Source organism: Podarcis muralis, chromosome 4 (genome assembly GCF_964188315.1).
Source record: "Podarcis muralis chromosome 4, rPodMur119.hap1.1, whole genome shotgun sequence".
Lineage (NCBI taxonomy): Eukaryota > Metazoa > Chordata > Lepidosauria > Squamata > Lacertidae > Podarcis > Podarcis muralis.
This window is the reverse complement of record NC_135658.1, coordinates 72,090,293-72,109,804: the sequence shown is the minus strand read 5'-3', so window position 1 is coordinate 72,109,804 and position 19,512 is coordinate 72,090,293. Positions and strand designations below refer to the sequence as shown.

At 40.6% G+C, this 19,512-nt stretch overlaps 1 protein-coding gene across 1 annotated transcript; it reads right to left on the bottom strand.

The window, feature by feature from the left end:
• Positions 1–5,460: 5,460 nt before the first annotated feature.
• CRLF2 (cytokine receptor like factor 2) lies at positions 5,461–19,267 on the bottom strand. Its single transcript, XM_028727785.2, has 10 exons — positions 19,161–19,267; positions 18,411–18,458; positions 17,661–17,766; positions 15,313–15,476; positions 13,913–14,049; positions 11,992–12,145; positions 10,577–10,694; positions 8,481–8,565; positions 7,560–7,689; positions 5,461–6,792 (listed from the first exon to the last, which is right to left on the bottom strand). The coding sequence occupies exons 1-9, from the start codon at positions 19,234–19,236 to the stop codon at positions 7,567–7,569; spliced, it is 1,011 nt and encodes a 336-aa protein (XP_028583618.2). The 5' UTR covers positions 19,237–19,267; the 3' UTR covers positions 5,461–6,792; positions 7,560–7,566.
• Positions 19,268–19,512: the final 245 nt, after the last annotated feature.

Sequence of the window (19,512 nt, the reverse complement as noted above, 5' to 3'; positions counted from 1 at the left end):
CACAGTGTCTCCATGACGACTGCTCTTGGCCTCCTCTCTTAGGCCATTTGTAGCAGCTGCTGGAGAGCATGCAAGGAGGCAGGGAGGTTGCTGCTGCTGTAGAAGCCCAGCCTTGCATGACACGCCCACTCCAAGGTGCAGGTAGAGGGTAGGGCCCTGGTTCATCTAGCTCAGCATTGACAGCAGCAGCAACAACAACAACAACAACAATTTATTATTTATACCCTGCCCATCTGGTTGGGTTTCCCCAGCCACTCTGGGCAGCTCCCAACAGAATATTAAAAACACGATAAAACATCACACATTAAAAACTTCCCTAAACAGGGCTGCCTTCAGGTGTCTTCTAAAAGTCAAATACAGTGGTACCTCAGGTTACAGATGCTCCAGGTTACAGACTCTGCTAACCCAGAAATAGTACCTCGGGTTAAGAACTTTGCTTCAGGATGAGAACAGAAATTGCACGGCAATGGCATGGCAGCAGCAGCAGGAGGCCCCATTAGCTGAAGTGGTACTTCAGGTTAAGAACAGTTTCAGGTTAAGAATGGACATCCAGAACAAATTAAGTTCTTAACCTGAAGTACCACTGTAGTTGTTTATTTCCTTGACATCTGGTGGGAGGTGGTTCCACAGGGTGGGCACCACTGCCGATAAGGTCCTCTGCCTGGTTTGCTGTAGCTTCACTTCTCACAGTGAGGAAACCGCCAGAAGGCCTCGGAGCTGGACGTCAGTGTCTGGGCTGAATGATGGGGGTGGAGATGCTCCTTCGGGTATATACTGCCAAGGCTGTTTAGAGCTTTAAAGGTCAGCACCAACACTTTGAATTGTGCTCAGAAACATACACAATGCCTTGGAGCTCTTAGAGTTGGGGCCATGGTAGGAAATTAAAAGGGCAGCCGCATCCAGTTTCCAGGAGTGCCTGGTCAGAAAACACAATAAGGGGGCCCTGGAGTGTGCCCTGCTACAGCACTGGGACCTTGGCTCCTGTCCCAAGTGCTGGTGTTGGTTCTGCTTGGGAATAGCAGCATACACTGCTCGCTGCTGTAGCATTGGGTTCTGAGAATGTTTAAATGGAACATCTCCTTAGGAAGTTTCAGGTATACTGGGCCAAGGCTTCACCGCCTCGCAGCAGCTCTCCAAGAACTGAGAGCGGAGTCTCTCCTAACCCAGCTGGAGATACCAGGGATTGAACCTGGGACCTTCTGGTTGGAACACAAACGCTCTGTCAAAGAGCTGCAGTATGGCCCTTTCCAACGATGCTGAATGGACTTCTAAAGAAATGACTAAATTAGGTTACAAGCAGCCATTATACAGATCTCCATTGTCAAATAAAACCTCAGCCCAACAAGTCCACGCTTGTATTCAGGGTCTTGCACTTCAAATGGTCCCCAGACCCTAAGCATGTGCCTTGATTTCAAATGGATCAGTATGATTACATTGTTTGTGGTATGTGCTACTTCATCTGTCAATGTGCCTCTCCCAGCTCCTTATTTTCTGGATTAGTTGGTTTGAACAAATGTATTTTCTAGAGTTTGAGGTTTATTCTCTTATCCTGAACACAGTTGCATCAATGCCAAGTCCCATTGTTGTGCTCAGTGGAACTGCTTCCAAATAATAGGTTTACAAGAGCATGGCCTATGTTTGCATAGAGAAAATCTGGCCGAGTAAAATAATAAGCAACAGAATATCTTGCGCCTAACAGGATTAGTGGGCAGGGGTGGAGGAGAGGGGAAGGAAGTACTGGCCTCACCACAGAATATTTCAATAACAACATGAACAAGTAAAAATGCCTAATGACATTTTTTAAAGATAGTATGTTTCCATTTACTTTTATTTTGATAATCTTTCAATGTATTAAGCAATTATGACTTAGTCTTATACTGTGAGATCAAAAGGGTCTGTGTTTAATAATTTACAGGGGCAAGTGTCCATGTGGTCTGAGATTAGGTATTTGGAACATCAAAGTTGCTTTCCTCCAGCATTGCCCTTGGGCAGCTCCTATGATCACATGGAAGCTATTGCTAGGACTTAGTTTCTTTTTTATGTGCATAAAAGACCTCCCCACTAGAATGGGCTCTCAGGAGAAAGAAGGAAGGAGGACTAAGGGCTATGAAGACTCACTGAGGATCCTACATGGACCTTGGCCATTGGCAAAAAAGGAATTTACTTCTAAAAATTGTTTTCAAAAATTGTATTTTGAAACTCACTAAATATTAACAGCATTTGGTATCCAATAATAATATAATTTCTGGCTTTCTGTACAGTAAATCAGGAGTGATTGGGGAGGGGTGGGCAGGATGCTGTTTCACACCCATCCTACCAACTTATTTTAAAGAGTGGGTCATCTTAGGGTCTCAGTATTTAACCCCCTTATTTGTGTTTGATCCCCTCTAGCATTGGTTAGGTTAACAGAAAACAGCAGAAACATTTAGAAAATTTACTTTCAGATTAGTTTTTATTTTATTTTAATCAAAATATTATAATTAAACAGACAACGGCAGGCTCCAGGAAGCCTCAGAATTTTTTTGCTGTATGTTTGTTTTGGATTACCTCTTGGACTGGGTGCTTTACCCTGAAATATTATTATTGTTACTGTACTTACTAAATTTGTTAGACACTTTATATTGCCCAAGGCAACCCAAACAACTTACAACCAAGATGGCTTTCAACGAGTCACATAATAGCCTGTGGTGGTGGTGGTGGTGGTGAAGAAGAAGAAGAAGAAGAAGAAGAAGAAGAAGAAGAAGAAGAAGAAGACCAGAAACTATAGCAGGGATTATGGGAAGTGTCGGACTCCTTTTCAGGAAGCTGGCTTCAGGCACCAGGCCTGCCGGCAGACCAATTCTGCATTATAAAGATGTATGCAAATGTGACATGAAGGCTGGCAACATTCATTGCTTGCAGACAACAGCAGTGCCTGGAGACAGAAAGACAGACAGTGTGTGTATTCATAGCAGTGGCCAGAGGAAAAATGGCCACTGGGAGGAGCACAGAGAGAAAAAATGCCATGGTGCATCTGTAGCAGTGAAAGCAGATGTCTTCATCTGCCCCAGTTGTAAGAAATATATATCTCCCATATTGGTCATTACATCCACAGCAAGTGCTGCAACTCTCCAAAAGTTTGACTTTACTCCCAATGGTGCATTCATCCATTGTCTCTCAAGACAGACTGATGCCAGTGGAGTCCAATTACATCTGAGAGGCCACCATGTCCTCACTCCTGCCTTATGTGTTTCAGTTGCTATTCAATCTTATCATGGAGCCCTGTTCACATGGAGACATCCACAGTAATACAGCTGCCTTCTTGTGCATGGTACACAGACATTTGGCTTAAATTAAATATCCATTATAAATTGGATGCTGCCAACGTGTGCAATTCTAAAAGTAAGGTTCTCGTGTACGGTTTCTGATTTCACTTAGTAAACTAATGTGCGTGAGAAGTGTGAAGGACTCTCAGACAAAACAATGCAGGACTTTCTTTGCTGTCCATTTTTCCAAAATACCCGTAGGCGCTTGACCACATTATCAGAGCTAAAGCAATACAGCTAAACATCTGCTATTACTATTGTGTATTTTGCCTCTGAGCATGTGTGTGTGGTCTGATAAGTTGTAGACATGCAACATTATCGTTTTTCTCTGGAGGCAAAGATTCTGTTACAAAGCTTCTGCCTACAGAGATCTGCTTAAAAGCCAAATTATTAACATATGGAAAAGCAAGAATGACACATAAGCCAATTCACAGAAAGAGCATCATTGCAATTCATACTCTGTTCTTACTGGAGATTGGATGTCCAGTGACCAAGTCAAGTCCTTAGAGACTACCATATAAACCTCTGAAATCACCACCATCTTGTACTTTATTACAGTCCATGCATTCAGTTGGCTTCATGATCATGCCCTCTACCATGTGCAACATCTGGATGGGACATTGAACAATGTAAGTTTTCTGTGACTGCTGGTGAGCTTTGAACTTCTCTTCTTCTGGCAAACTGACAGCCCAAACCTGACTATTTTCTAGAAGCTGAGGATCTAAACCAGAGGCCACAGGAGTTCAAGTCCAACAACATCTCAAGAGTCATAGGTTTGCTACCCCTGATCTAAACATGAACTGTCACTGGACCTGTAAAAGGGTAAAAGAGTATTGGGAATAATCCATAATGAATTTTTAAAAATGTTTAAAAGTACTTTTTTTATATAAAAACACAAAAATCCACAGTCCTTTTTGTTGGGGATAATTCTTTTTTTTTTTTTGACATAAATTTTTATTAATTTTCCAACATAAATTAAAAACAATACAATAAACAATACATAGACACACAAACATATAAACACGTATAATTTCACTACCTCTTTTTCATAAATCTTACTTCCCCGACTTCCCCATACCTCCCCCTTCTGCATCCCTATTTCAAAATTTCTTCAGCAACCCCTCGCTTCAATTGACTGATTACTCATTTTCTTTCCCCCCCCCCCTTTCTTCTCTTACTTAATCAATTTACAGCTGTAATTCTATATTTTTCTTAACCTTGACATTTTAGCACTCATTAATTTTACAACAATTCTTAAGGTAAACTTTAAATTTCTTCCAATCTTCATCCACCATCTCTTTTCCTTGGTCACGGATTCTGCCGGTCATCTCCGCCAATCCCATATAGTCGATCACTTTCGTCTGCCATTCTTCCAGCGTGGGTAGTTCTTGTGTCTTCCAATACTTTGCTAAAAGAATCCTTGCTGCTGTGGTAGCATACATAAAAAACGTCCTATCCTTTCTTGACACCAATTGGCCAACCATGCCCAGGAGAAATGCCTCTGGTTTCTTATGAAAGGTACACTTAAGAACCTTCTTAATTTCATTATAGATCATTTCCCAAAAGGCCTTAATCCTCGGGCAAGTCCACCAAAGGTGATAAAAGGTACCTTCAGTTTCATTACATTTCCAGCATTTATTGTTGGGCAAGTGATAGATTTTTGCAAGCTTGACTGGGGTCATGTACCACCTATAAATCATTTTCATAATATTTTCTCTTAAGGCATTGCATGCCGTAAACTTTATACCGGTGGTCCATAACTGTGCCCAGTCAGCAAACATAATGTCATGACCAATGTCTTGTGCCCACTTAATCATGGCTGACTTAGCCATTTCATCTTGTGTATTCCACTTCAGCAGCAGGTTATACATTCTTGACAAATTCTTAGTATTGGGTTCTAACAATTCTGTTTCTAATTTTGACCTCTCCATCTGAAAGCCAACTTTCCTGTCTTTTGTTGGGGATAATTCAGATGTAAATTCCTAGGTGTCAAAAAAGGTTATTTATGTATGCCACTACTGCGGCCCAAATTTTGTTAGACCCAAAATGGAAAATGAGTGAGGTCCCCACTAAAGAAGAATGGCAACTAAAGCTGATCGAATATGCACAGCTTGCAGACTTAACATATAGAATAAGAGAACAAGAATAACATACATTTAGAGAAGATTGGAAAATGTTTATTGAATATATAGGGGGAAATTGGGTACACTTGAAAATGTTGGAAGCGTTAAGATAAATTCAACAGTGTAAATAGGTTTTGATTGATATAATAATAGAATACTGAATGGTTTAGTTTATGTAAAATATGCAGGGATTTATGATATGCAAAATGAACCATGGAAAGAGAAGAAGGGAAGTCATTGATATTTTAAGGGTGTTTAAATGAGTATTCTAAATTGTAAAACAAAAAAATAATAATAAAAACTATTAAAAAATAAACATGAACTGCCTGTTCTCTAATGCCCTTCTCTGGGTAGACTGTCTTCATAATTTATGTGCCCATGTGCTGAACATGTGAAGTACGCATCTGTGTGGTCTATAATGTGTAAGGGTGTGCTTGTGTGTACACACATTAATTTGGCATAATGCAGAAAACTAATATGGATTCCTCACATTGTTAACTGGCCCCTCTGCCTCTTCTTGCTTATCCAGTTCCCAGATGAAAAGCCAGCTCGTGCAATGGACAGGCTAAAGTTCTACATGAGGGACAGTACTATATTAGGGACCAGTTAGATCTCACAGTTTTCAAGGCAGAAGGGTGGGAAGGGAAGAGCTTTCTTGCATTCAGTGCAGTATAGGAGAAACAAAGAAGATCTCAGACCTCATTAGTATTGAGATGAATTTACAAGAGAAGAACTCAGAAATATACCAATCAGTCTACTCCAAAGCTCACTGAGGACTGGAATCAGTAACACAGGGATATGTTTTAGGCATGGCTGAATATCTACACCCTGCATAAACTTTAAACGGCTCATTGTAACTTGGTGCACCATATAGACATGTAGTATGTAACAATCTTTGCATAATGGAAGCAGCCTTCTATTAACCAAAGAAGAGGATATGTGTGTTTCTTTATTTTGAAACAACAATGTGAGTCAAACAACAAAGAACAGGCAACAGTTATGCATTGACTCCCTGAGTTAGTATCATTGATTGGCTATTTCTTTTTATCATTTGTGATATGAGTATCATTCAACATCCTCTAGAATGGCTATTTACATATCATCTACCCAACTTACATGTCATCTACCTCTTCATTTCTCACTGTTATTTAATACGCATTTGACACTCAGAAGTCTTCTTGGCAGAGGATCCACAGATGATACAGAGGACACGGTGGAGGGAGGATGGAGATAAGCATGTGAGCAAAGTTGGGTGGTTGAAATTGTGAGAGCGACCTGTTGATATTGCTTTCAGTGGTTGTATAACAAGCATTGACTCTGAAGTTCTGGTACACGTTGGACCCCTTCAGTATCTTCTTGATTGCCTACCATAATAACATCAGGGAGGGGGAACATAGTGTTATGCATTTGTGGGAGGTAGGCTGTATATCTGAGCCCCCTTCCAATTCCTGGATCTGGCATGGATTCAATTCCTGGAATAGCCAGGCTAGCTTCCTCATGATTTAATAGCCCCCTAAGTACAGACCATTAAGGTACACATGGGTGCCTCCCACCTCCCACAACTGTCTGTTAGTTAGAAAGAAAAACAGTTTGAGATTGAACTATGTGAGCTTTAAGCTGGAAGCAAGGGCTGGGAAGCCAGAGAGACAGAGCCATGCCTGATCTCTGCTTGAATCCAAGGCTGTGGCGATGGGAGTAGCAAGACCCTCTTGGGGTGCTAATGCTATGAGTCCTTCCATTGTAGGTTCAGGTTGTCCATATGTGTAAATAAACAATATCTCTTAAAGAAACAACAGTCTTCGGTTTTGAGGGAACAGAACCCTGATTAGGCACCTGGAACCCCCAGAGTCTCACAACATTTGGAGACTAGGGTGGCATGCAACAATATTGAGAAAACAATGATGTCCTGAACATATTCTGTGCCCCAGTTCATACATTCAATCAGAGGAGGTGCCGAGACAGTAAAGAGAAGGGGCACCATAAGCCCTCCCTACCATTGGACAAACAGTGACATTGTGATCGGGCCCTTCATATGAGCAGTCAACTGCATGTAAACCTGGGTCCTGAAGTTCATTCTTCTCCTTTTTGGGGGGGGGGGTTGGGAGAACTGTGCAGATTTCAAGAATGTTACCTCTGGCTTATACTTTGGCTCCCTGGAAATCTTTTCCTTCTTCCTCTTCAATTGCACATTCTTCTTCTTCATCATCATCATATTTTACCTTTGTTTGAACCAGCACATTTTCTGTCTTGCTAATCCATTCCTTAAAAAATGTGGACATCATCATTTGTTTAGGCAGAAATTTTTCCTACTAGATAAACTCGGCTGATGTAAAACCACCTTACAGTTCATTAACACAAGCCAGAGGGCTGGCTACAATAGTCTGTAGTTTTCATTACAGTTTTTTATAATATTATACTTTGTGCATTAAAATTCTGCACCAGATGTCATTTTTTTTCTTCCTTTCAAGATGCGGTTTTCTATTCCAGTATTTGGGTACCAATGTCTTACCATTTTCCTATAACTTTTCTAACAACATTTATTTCTCCTAGTATGACTATGGGGTCTGTACTTAATTTATGTCCTGAAATCTTCTCAATTTTTATCACCTCAATCCAAAACATTTTTTTTTACAACCTCTCTAAATATATCTAAAGTTTCTGTGGCTTTACACATTTGTAATGTTTACTTCTTTTTTGCAACTTATAAAGAGTAAGTACAAAATCTTGTAAAAAATAAATAAATCTTTAACTGCAATATCCGTAAAGTATTTTGGACTTCCTTGAAAAATATTGATCCAGTGTTTTTTGGTAATTGGTAATTGCTTTATTAGGCTTAATAAAGATGTGAGTCCTTTGTTGCAGCAAGATAAAACCATGGTTCTAGATTTGCTTTCCTCTCAATAGTCACATATTCTCTGGGGTATTAAAAATCACTAAATGTGCAGCTGGGAACACAAGAATGTGTGCATATTTCAGAGGGATCAAGCTAAGTTTGAGAAAAAGAAAATCAGAATACAAGGGAAAGAAACCTGGAAAAAATATGATGCTCTACCTGAAAGTTCCCATTATGATCACTGAACAAATCAGAATATAGATGTTTGGGGTCTGGTACAGAAGGCATTAGGATCTTCCTAATTCTGTAAAAAAAAGAAATGATTTAAATGATTACAATAAAAACCATAAAAGAAAAAGAAAAGCTGTGTTCAAAAAGTAGACATTAAATATAGGATCTTCAGCATTTAAATAAAAGCAGAAACAGACATTTTATGCCCCAGATAATTTGAAGGGTCCTTAAAAACAAAGAAGGGAAAATAGTTTATTCTAAAAATTAATGGCACATATAGCAAATGGGATGGGGAATGGCACCTTTCAGCTGATGAAAGACAATATGCCAGGCTTAGAGCTTGAAGTCAGAGCCTAGTTCATTTAAAGGGATTTCATAGAACCAGGCATGCAACTTCCCTTACACTTAAAGTCAAACTGGGGACAAACTTGGCCCAAAAGTTCAGGATTTCACTCTCCCTCATCATGACCCGGACAAACATCTTTGAAAGTGAACAGGATTTTGGACCCCACATATATGAATCCACCACAATCTGATCATGTGGCTCCATCACAAAATCATCATACTCAGTAATATTTTCTTACTAGTAAAGTGTCCATCTATTATGATAAACAGAGTCTGTTGAGTTTCTCCAGAGAGAGCACTGATTCCTTGCCAAGGAAGAATGGACAGCTAAAAGTTACATCCACTGCAAATGCAGTTCTAAAAAGAGGGGTTTTAGATACACGCACCCATAGAGCATGTTAAAAAGATGGGCAAGGGTGGTTACACTTAGGACTATAGGTAGCCACCTTAAACCGAGTCGGGCCTTTGAGCCAACTAGCTCAGTGTTATTCATACTGACTGTCAGTCGCTCTCCAGGGTTCTGGATGGGAAGTCTCTCATACCTACCTGGAGATGCCAGGGATTGCTTGCCTCTCCCCCAACAGGAAACAGTGGCTCATGTTCTCCTGTCCTGTCCCCTTTATAAAGATCTGAGGAATGAAATCATTACCCCACTCTTACTTACCATCCCAGGCCGCCCATCTGAGGCCACATGGTTCTTTCTTTATCAGATCAAAATGATCAGACAACAGCAAAGGTTGCCAGGTTTATCGAGGGTGCAATGAGATTAAGGGCCACTGTCTGAATGATAATCTTGGTCATTTGATTGCCCTCTTTACCCATTGCTGTCTTTTTTATTTGTATATATTTTATTTGTATATATTGCTTGTTTTATGTTGCTATAGCCGTTGGCTAATGCGAATAAAGTTTACCGACCTATCTCTCCCCCAACACATGCAGCTGCAATGCCCCGATAGGTTGGCATGTGAAAGGACTCTAAGCACACACATCAGTATTCACACAAAGCCGCTTCAAAGTGTGGCGGCATGCCTTCTCCAACTGTTGGTGGTGGGGCTAGCCAAGATGGTTTCACAATGCTCCTCATGCATTCTTTTATGAGCCCAATCCTTAATTTTATCCAGGATGAGTGAAGGGAAGCCACTCCATATTCTGATTGGCTAGAAGACTTTACATAAACTTCCTGTACCACCTTGTGACTTTTATGTTACTTGTTGGCCAGAGGGCTTCCATTGAATCTTCTCTAGAGTTCCACCCTTTGTCGATGCCTCTTTCTTTGCCTTCAGGCTCAGCTCCTGCCTATCCAACCTGTCCATTCTTACCTACACACACAAAACTTCACACAGCTTCTCCGGTAAGGATTTACACAGTAAATCCTGAAGACATAGTTGGCCCCACTCTGACTCAGATCCCATGCATTCGTTCTCTACTATTCTCAAAATTATAAACCTGGAAGACCCACATCATATAGTGTATATAGCAAATTCCAAACATTCCATCCCATAATCTGTAATATGGGAGTAAAATTCCTGGGGGCGGGGGAGTAAACTGCTGAAGGTCTATCTGCCACACCTTGATCATCCTCATCTCCAACAGCCAAGATCCAATGGATAGGTGCAGTTCATCCTTTCTCAAAATGCACACTGTACCCATTAGATCCCTGAAATGTGTAGGCCTTCCCGCCACAAATATTGTTCTGTCATTTTGATCAAGGGTTTGTGAGTGCACAAAGCAGCATTTACCTTTCCCATCTGCAAACGCACAACAGAAGGGCAAATATTACCAGGACGCCAGCCATCACCAAAGTCAAAGGGATTACTGTAATTGATTTGGGTTCAGAGACATCTATATCACAGGAATCTTTGAGGAATGACAAAAAGAAAAAAGTTCAAAGTGCTTTCCAGCGTATTTGAAAAAAGAAACATCAGATTCTTTAAAGCATATTTTGGCCAACTCTTTCTTTCGAAAAGCAATTATTAAAAAATGGAATAATATATACTATTAATCTTTAGGCCACCATTCTTTTAAGCTTCTACATTTCACAATAATGTGGAATTTTGTGTTGTCCACTGAAGTACCCTTCTGCTAGGATGAAAGAATACAAGAATACCGGTATGAGATTTTTCTGCTTTGTGAATAAAAATTAGCTCTTTATATTGTCATTTAGCTCTTTATATTGTCATTTATATAACTAACCTTCTTCGTTCCAACAGAAAGCATGACTATACTGGAATAGGAAATATAGTGTCATGTACATGTGCTGATGCCTGCTAATGAATGCTTTTAAAGGAATATATTATAACAAAATGTTGTCTGGAGAGAATATCAACTGAAATTCATTTAAAGTCCTGTGTCCAATTCTCTGCTGTTTCCCAGTTGTGACATGGGCCACTGGGGTGTCACTGAAAACAGGTCCCTGTGTTGACTAATCACCCTCAGTGCTGTAGCATTTGGAAATAAGGCTTGGGACCGTTATGGGAGAACTCTGCTCAGTTTGGATCTTGACTTTTATAGTCACTTACTGGGGTTGATGGGGATTGTAGATCCACAATACGTGATGAATCAAAGTTTCCCTCCCTAAAGCGTGCCCCACTTCCGACGCCCTTCCCCAAAACGCACCCTGAAATGGTAAGGGAGCAGTACAGTGGCATGGTTTCGCTGGAGTTGTCTGTGCAAAACCTCCCAGCCCCTAGAATACTGCAATGGCAACTTTCCAGTGGAGAACTACATTTCCCAGACTCCTCAGTGCCTGGAAAAAATCATTGAAGGGATTTTGGCATTGCCCTGTTATCACTGCTAATTTGGGAGTGGGGGGATTTGACAGCAGGGCAGGGGAGGGTTAGTTGTTGGTTCTCAAACAATTTAAAATCAAATAAAATAGTGGATTTGTTATGTTATGGTGACTGCGGAGTATAAATAAAATAATGATGATGATGATGATGATGATGATGATAAACTTTAATTGTGCAAACCTAAAACTTATGTGCTTGAATCTGTACTGCAGAAGAGTGGCAGTCTGGGGGCACCCTGTATATAAGACAGCATACCCTGAACACTAAATAAATGAGAAGAAGTAGGTCTACATGTTAGCATTATCTAGAAATAGAAGTTTCAGAAAGAGGATTTACAGTAGCAGTGCATTTTATTTTATTTTTACCTACAGAGCTGCCATTTTTCCAATGTGTTTCTGCTCCCCATTCACTGGAATAAGCAAATACACTGCAACTGTGATTCAGCCTGATTCGAAAGGAATAGCATTTCGCTGGATCAAATCCTTGGTCTTTAATCTCACAACATTCTTGGTCCCTAGACTGAACAGCAAGAGAACCAGTCATTAATAATTTTGTTCACTGTATATTTTCTAGGCTATTCTAATAGGTTTTCATTAGGCATTAGGTTTTCATCTTATCTCCCTTTGTATCATATTTTGTTCTTTATTTTTCCCCTCATTTCTTATCTCAGGGTTATAGCCTGTGCTTGCCTTGCACAGAGTAGACCCATTGAAATCAATGGACATGATGAACTTAGTTTGATGCAACCCTTAGTTCATTATTCTGGCAATGCTTTGAAAGAAAGAAGCTTGTACACCATGAGGAAGTAATCAACATATGAATTAGAACAATGAAGTAGCAACTTGGGGATTTCCCCAGCTTTCTTGCATATAAAGTCCCCAAGGAATTATCAGATCTTTAGTTGCCTAAACACAGCTACTTAAACACAGTTTGTGAAATTAAGTTCCACTCAGATAATTGGGACTGTGTGTCAAAATACACAGATGAGGGGGATGTGAGCAACAGTCCACTAGCAATCAATTTAGAGTGCACTGTGATGTCATTGCATAACTACCAACATTTCTCCAATGAGAATTTTTGTTATTTATACCCCACCCATCTGACTGGGTTGCCCCAGCCACTCTGAGTGGCTTCCAACAGATATAAAAACATAATAAAACATTAAACATTTAAAAACTTTCCTATACAGTGGTACCTCGGGTTAAGTACTTAATTCATTCTGGAGGTCCGTTCTTAACCTGAAACTGTTCTTAATCTGAAGCACCACTTTAGCTAATGGGGCCTCCTGCTGCCGCCACACCACTGGAGCACGATTTCTGTTCTCACCCTGAAGCAAAGTTCTTAAGGTACTATTTCTGGGTTAGCGGAGTCTGTAACCTGAAGTGTATGTAACCTGAAGCGTATGTAACCCGAGGTACCACTGTACAGGGCTGCCTCAGATGTCTTCTAAAGGTTGTATCCCATCGGATCAGGAGTCACATAACTCCATACCCTCCAACATTTCTCCGGTGAAAATAGGGATGTCCAGGATCTAAACAGAAACCGTGACGGCTTCTGTAAATCTGGGCCTGTCCCTGGAAAATAGGGACAATTGGAGAGTCTATCCTTGCTCAGATACCGTATTTTTCACTCTATAAGACGCACCTGACCACAAGACACACCTAGTTTTTGGAGGAGGAAAACAAGAAAAAAAAATATTCTGAATCTCATAAGCCAGAACACCAAGGGGGAATCGCTGCGCAGTGAAAGCAGCAATCCCTCTTGCTGTTCTGGCTTCTGGGATAGCTGCGCAGCCTGCATTCGCTCCATAAGACGCACACACATTTCCCCTTACTTTTTAGGAGGGAAAAAGTGAGTCTTATAGAGCAAAAAATACGGTAATTGTTTTCCCTGCATTCTGTGTCTTGCATAAGTTCCAAGTTGAAACCAATATCAACTAGCCAACAATAAATAAAGCTTACAAGGTTGAGGCATGAAATATCAGGTGCCAAACTGCGGCAAATGCAGGAAATTTGATCTGCACAATAATGAGCGGTCCACTTTCCACAGCTGGGCCTCAGCGGTCCATTTGCAATTCTGGACATCTCAGCTTTGCCAGGCTTCAAGGCCTTCTTTTTTGCTGCTGGCAACCCAAGATGATGAGTTTCAAATTCATCGATTCAAGACTATGTTGATGTGGTGGAAAACTCCTAACAAAAAACACCCACATTTATTTCTGCACTGCAAAAGAAAAAGTCCCTTTCCAGGTTTCCATTCTGCAACGCAAAGCTGCACTTATCTACCCACCTGCCAATCTTTGTCAAGTTGGCTTTTGTACTGAAGTTCAAAGCGAAAACAATGTTCCTTGTCAACTCCCTTGCACTGCACAGTTACTTTGTCATCTGCCCATTGGAAAGTAACGTGTTCAGGTGGGTTGGGCTTCACTGGTGAAGATAACATTAATACACTCAATTACACAGTCGAGCTACAAAATGTTTTAATTGAACATATTGTACTTGTTAGCATCTCATGATTGAAGCCTGCTCAAAGAACAACAAAATATGAAATCACATAAGCTATCAGTCAACTACTAACTGCTATTAACGGCATGTTGTTGCATGCTATATAAAGATAAATATGTGGCGAGAACACTTTTAAATGCAGTCAGATAGCAAAAGCTACTGCATACCGAGAATCAAATGCTGTTGTGTGTGATAGTTATAAACTGATTCCTGGGGGTTCCTGGGTTCTTTGAAAGCATGAAAGGCAGTCCCTCATTGAAAAGATGAGTGAGAGAACACAAGGTTCTTGGAAAGACACTTTGTCCCCGTCATAGTTTTTTCCCCCAATATGGTAGTCGTATTTGTCACAGTGAAACTCCAAAGCATTCTGTGTTAACTGAGTGTGTGCCTTAGAACATTAATCCGAATCCTCTACAACACTGAATTCCTAGGCAGAGATTGATGTGGAAAGGTAGAAACAGCAGAACAGCTCTCCGTACTATGAAAAGCAAGGTACTACTGCATATAAATGGCATCAAAAATGGTAAAAAATTGAAATTAGGCAGCATTGGGGATAGAAGAAGAAGAAGAAGAAGAAGAAGAAGAAGAAGAAGAAGAAGAAGAAGAAGAAGAAGTAGTAGTAGTAGTAGTAGTGGTAGTAAAGGAGCCCTGGATGGTTAAGTCCAGTCAAAGGTGACTATGGGGTTGCGGCGCTCATCTCACTTTCAGGCCAAGGGAGCCAGCGTTTGTCCACAGACAGCTTTCTGGATGATGTGGCCAGCATGACTAAACCACTTCTGGCACAACGGAACACCGTGATGGAAGCCAGAGCACACAGAAATTCTGATTACCTTCCAGCCACAGCAGTACCTATTTATTTACTTTCACTGGCGTGCTTTCAAACTTCCAGGGTGGCAGGAGCTGAGACAGAGCATCGGGAGCTCACCCCGTCGCGGGGATTTGAACAGCTGACCTTCTGATCGGCAAGCCCAAGAGGCTGTGATTTAGACCACAGCATCACCCATGTCCTAATAATAATAATAATAATAATAATAATAATAATAATAATAATTACGCAGATATTTACTAAGCAAAATTTGAAGAAGTCAAATTGCTGTTGCTTCCCCTTTTTTTTCTTTTGTAATCCTAGTGAGGCACTGACACCTGAAAAGGTTACTGCTAGAGTGATAATAGTTGTTAACTTACACAAATTGCTGCTCTCTTGTTCATCAAAGTAACTCTCCTCTGTCTGATTTGGATTCCTAATGTAAATGTGCAGATATCTCCCTTCAGTAGGAAACAGACACCCACTGTTGTATCCTTGGTCATGCAAATATTCAATGCACTGCTTCTCTTCTTGTTCATCATACCTGCAATTGAAATAATCATACTCAATAAGATGGCAAAAATCTTTTCCATTGAAAATCAGGATACAGTGGTGCCCCGCAAGACGAATGCCTCGCAAGACGATTTTCCCTATGGGCTTGCTTCGCAAGACGAAAACGTCTTGCGAGTCTTGCGATTTTTTTCCGCTCCCCCCCCCTTTTCTAAGCCGCTAAGCCGCTAATAGCCTTTTAGCCGCTAAGCTGCTAAGCCTTTAATAGCCGCTAAGCCGCTAAACTGCTAATAGCGCTAATCCGCTAAACCGCTAATAGGGTTGCTTCGCAAGACGAAAAAACCGCTAGACGAAGAGACTCGCGGAACGGATTATTTTCGTCTTGCGAGGCACCACTGTATTTGGGAATGCTTTAAAGGGGATAATCCTTGCCTAGCCCTCTGCACTCTAGAGCAGATTCCTGTCCTGCCAGGTCCTGTCCATGAAATGTAAGATACTTATTTTATTTTATTTCAATAATAGAAGGCAGTAGTGTTTAGTTGGCCTCCTTTGAAACACTTTTCCCAAAAAGCAAGGCAATTGACAGGGTTTGACAACTGCAAGTCACATGTTGTTCCTTTGGGGTAGGGACAACATGATTTCCAACTATACTGGTTTTGACCATCTATTTAATTTCCACCACTTCAATATTAACAGCTTCACTCTACAACAGTTCGCAGTTTTAAATAAATAAAGTTATTGTTTTGGATATTTACAATTCTGAGAGTTCAGCCAGCACAAAGATGCTTGTCTTCTATAGTAACAGGGCTCATCTGCTGCTAAGTTATCAAAAGACAGTGCTGACATCTAGAGCAAGAAGAATGAATAGCAAGGTTACTGCAAGAAGTCTTGCCTGTTCCAAGATAGCCTTACTCTGCTGGTTCTGCAGCTTCAACGGGCAACTTGCCAGACAGCATGAAAAGCCCCCCCAGCCAGGAGAGAGGGGTGTTGTGTGTGACATATTCCAGCAGCTCAGCCATTTATTCTTGTACTTTTTGCACTGTCTGGAGGCTCTATATTCCACTCAGTGGCTTTAGATACCACCGACTAGCCTTTGGGAGTGACTGTCCAAATTAGGGATGGGTGGCACCATTTTGTGGTGGTTCCAGTCCTACTTGAATGGTCATTCCCAGAAGTTGTTGCTTGGGAAATGCTTTCCAGCCCCATGGAACCTTCAGTCTGGGGTTCCGCAGGGCTCAATCTTATCCCCTACATTGTTTAACATCTACTGTACACAAAACCACTGGGTGGGGTTATCTGGAGGTTTGGAGTATGTTGTCAGCAGTATACTGATGACACTCAGTTCTATTTCTCCTTTACATCTGCAGGTGAGGCAGTGGAAGTGCCGGACCAGTGTCTTGCCTCAGTAGTGGACTGGATGAGAGCCAACAAACTGAAGCTCAATCCAGATACGATTGAGGCACTGTTAGTGGGTTGTTCCTTAGACTGGATGGGTGAGAGATTGCCTGCTGTTGATGGGGTTACACTTCCTCTCAAGGAGCAGGTTCATAGCTTGGGGGCACTCCTGGATCCTTTGTTGTTGCTCGAGGCTCAGGTGGCCTCAGTGGTCCAGAGTGTCTTCCATCTGCTTTGGCTGCTGGCCCAGCTATGCCCCTGTCTGGACAGGGATAGCCTAACTACTGTTGTCTATGCTCTGGTAACCTCAAGGTTCGATTACTGCAATGCGTTCTACATAGGGCTGCCTCTGGAGACGGTTCGGAAACTTCAGCTGGTGCAGAATTCAGTGGCCAGGTTACTCACCGGAGCAAGATGGTTTGCGCATATTACACCGAGCCTCACATGCTACAAGAAAGTCCAGTGAAACCAACAGTCACATTTAGAATTGGCCACCAGAACTGGCCATAGGTTGTAGGTTTTTAAAAGTGTTGAGGATACAGCTTTCACCCAACAACCAAACAGAAAAGCTATTTGTGGCCTCCAAACAATATGGAATGGACAGTGAATATGTGCAATAAGAAGGAAGCCAGATCAATGGTCTCACCAGCTTGAGTTCAGAATATAAATATAGAATCTTATCTATCTCATGCTTTAGTTCCTTTGGATAAAAGGGAGGGAAAGGAAAGGGAAAGGGGGGTGGTGCATTTATAGACCAATTTGTTTGAAAATTCCCAGCATCCAAACCTAGAAATCCAAAGAAAGTCTGTTTGCCAGTACTTACTTATAAGACATCGTCATGTTCCTGCCTGGGAAATTTTTTTTTGCATGCCATGAAATCTCCATTCTCTTACCATTGAGATTCTGTATTTCGTATTCTGGGCAACCATCTAGCAAAAACGAAGGGTTGTAATTGTTTAAAATAATCTGCAAAATAAATGGCTATCAGTCTCATCCAAGTTAGATCTTCTAAATATACATGTTTCTGCTGCACCTCTCAGTACTAAAAAGGAGAAACTTTGGGCTTGGATTTATTGTATAAGGCTAGAAAATAACCAAGCAAGCTTAAGTGCATATACTGGACAACTTGCATACATATGATTAGACCACCCAGAAAAGGGTCAAGTACTTCACTAGGTAATAGTAATTACCATTTGCCAAAAGCTCTTTGCTTTATTTCATTCCCACCACAGCAGAAAAGGTCTCCTTTTTTGGCACTGCACTTTCCATGCTCCTCTTTCTCTAGCCTTGAGGGACTTCCAAGGTATTTAGTGCCATTGATGTAACATTTTCACACAATATTATTTGACAGCTCAAGGTTGATATTGCTTAATGCAATAAGAATGTCCAAGCATCTTCTGCTGAGAGATTATTCCTCCCTGTCCCTGCTAGAATGAATGCTCAGGTCCAAATGCGAGTTGTCCTAAAATGGCAACACCAAAGAGAAGCCTATTCTGCTGAAGCATGGAGATTAAGAGGAGGGTTTCTAGGTTGTGTGTGAATATATCTGAGAGCTCTGTTTTTGTATCATTACCTGCTAAGACGTCTTCAGAACCATTAAATTGATTGATGGGGTATAGACCTTGAAAACAAAGCAAATAATAAGACTGAATGTGAAAGGAAGAATGGCAAAAAATCTCACACTGCAGATGAAAAGCATGGGGGGGATCCATGTAATTTTGTACAGTATTAACTAGCAGATCATTATTTCCCATCATAATCGTGATTTTTAAATGGTAGGTTGTTGTTTTTCCCTAGAATTCATTTAAAAGAAAAAAGAATAACCAGACCATGGATATAACATTAAATTACATTTATTGAACTACTTCCAGAACACAAAAGACACAAATGCCCATGGCTTTTAGTTATAAGTAATGCTGCTTAGAATGCAAAAAAAAAAATCCCACCCCAAAACCAAGTAATAAGAAAACACTTAAATTATTTAACATTTTTTAAGAAAAATCTTTGTTGCATGTTACAGATCTCTGTAGTTGTAATGAGATCTTCACCTTACGTAACTATTGCATAACTATTGTGCTCTGTCCTGAAAGTTGCAATATATACTATACTGTTTGAGCTTACTTTATACCGAACATTATGAATTTTGCCTCTGACATTTAGTGGTACAAAGACTTGGTTCAAATAAACCTTTACAATTGATTTAGCTCTAAATTTCATTCAAGTCTTTGTAATTTTTGTACATTATAAAGTGAATGGTTGCTAATACTGAGTTGTTAATACTGGTATGTGTGCTAAAAATTCATATTGTCAGATTTTAACTTACATGGTGCCCATGACTGAGAAACCCGCAGGAGGATGCAGAGCAGAACAGCAGCAGAGGACTTAACACTCAACCCCATACCTGGAAATATAGTGTATGATCAAATTATTAGCAATATAAACCACAGCAGTACTTCTCTAGGACTGATCTTTGCTACTGAATAGCTTTGTATCAAAAATGAAAATCTAGAGGAAATGACTATAGGAAATATTTGCAAATAGTGAGATAATTATAATCTGTTCTCACAGATCTTAAAAGTTGCATAGATTAGGCTTCCTTTTTACTAAGTGACTATGGGTGTCAAATATAAGTCCTCTGAAGAACCTGAACTGGAAATATATCTTGAACAACTCAG

What these genes read in the sequence shown, in the direction of transcription:
- CRLF2 (XM_028727785.2), bottom strand. Translation starts at nt 19,236, where the DNA reads ATGGGGTTGAGTGTTAAGTCCTCTGCTGCTGTTCTGCTCTGCATCCTC. An exon ending in AACATGACGATGTCTTATAA is followed by an intron (nt 15,477 to 17,660) that starts GTAAGTACTGGC and finishes TTTCAATTGCAG; the next exon opens with GTATGATGAACAAGAAGAGA. An exon ending in ATCATAATGGGAACTTTCAG is followed by an intron (nt 7,690 to 8,480) that starts GTAGAGCATCAT and finishes ACATTTTTTAAG; the next exon opens with GAATGGATTAGCAAGACAGA.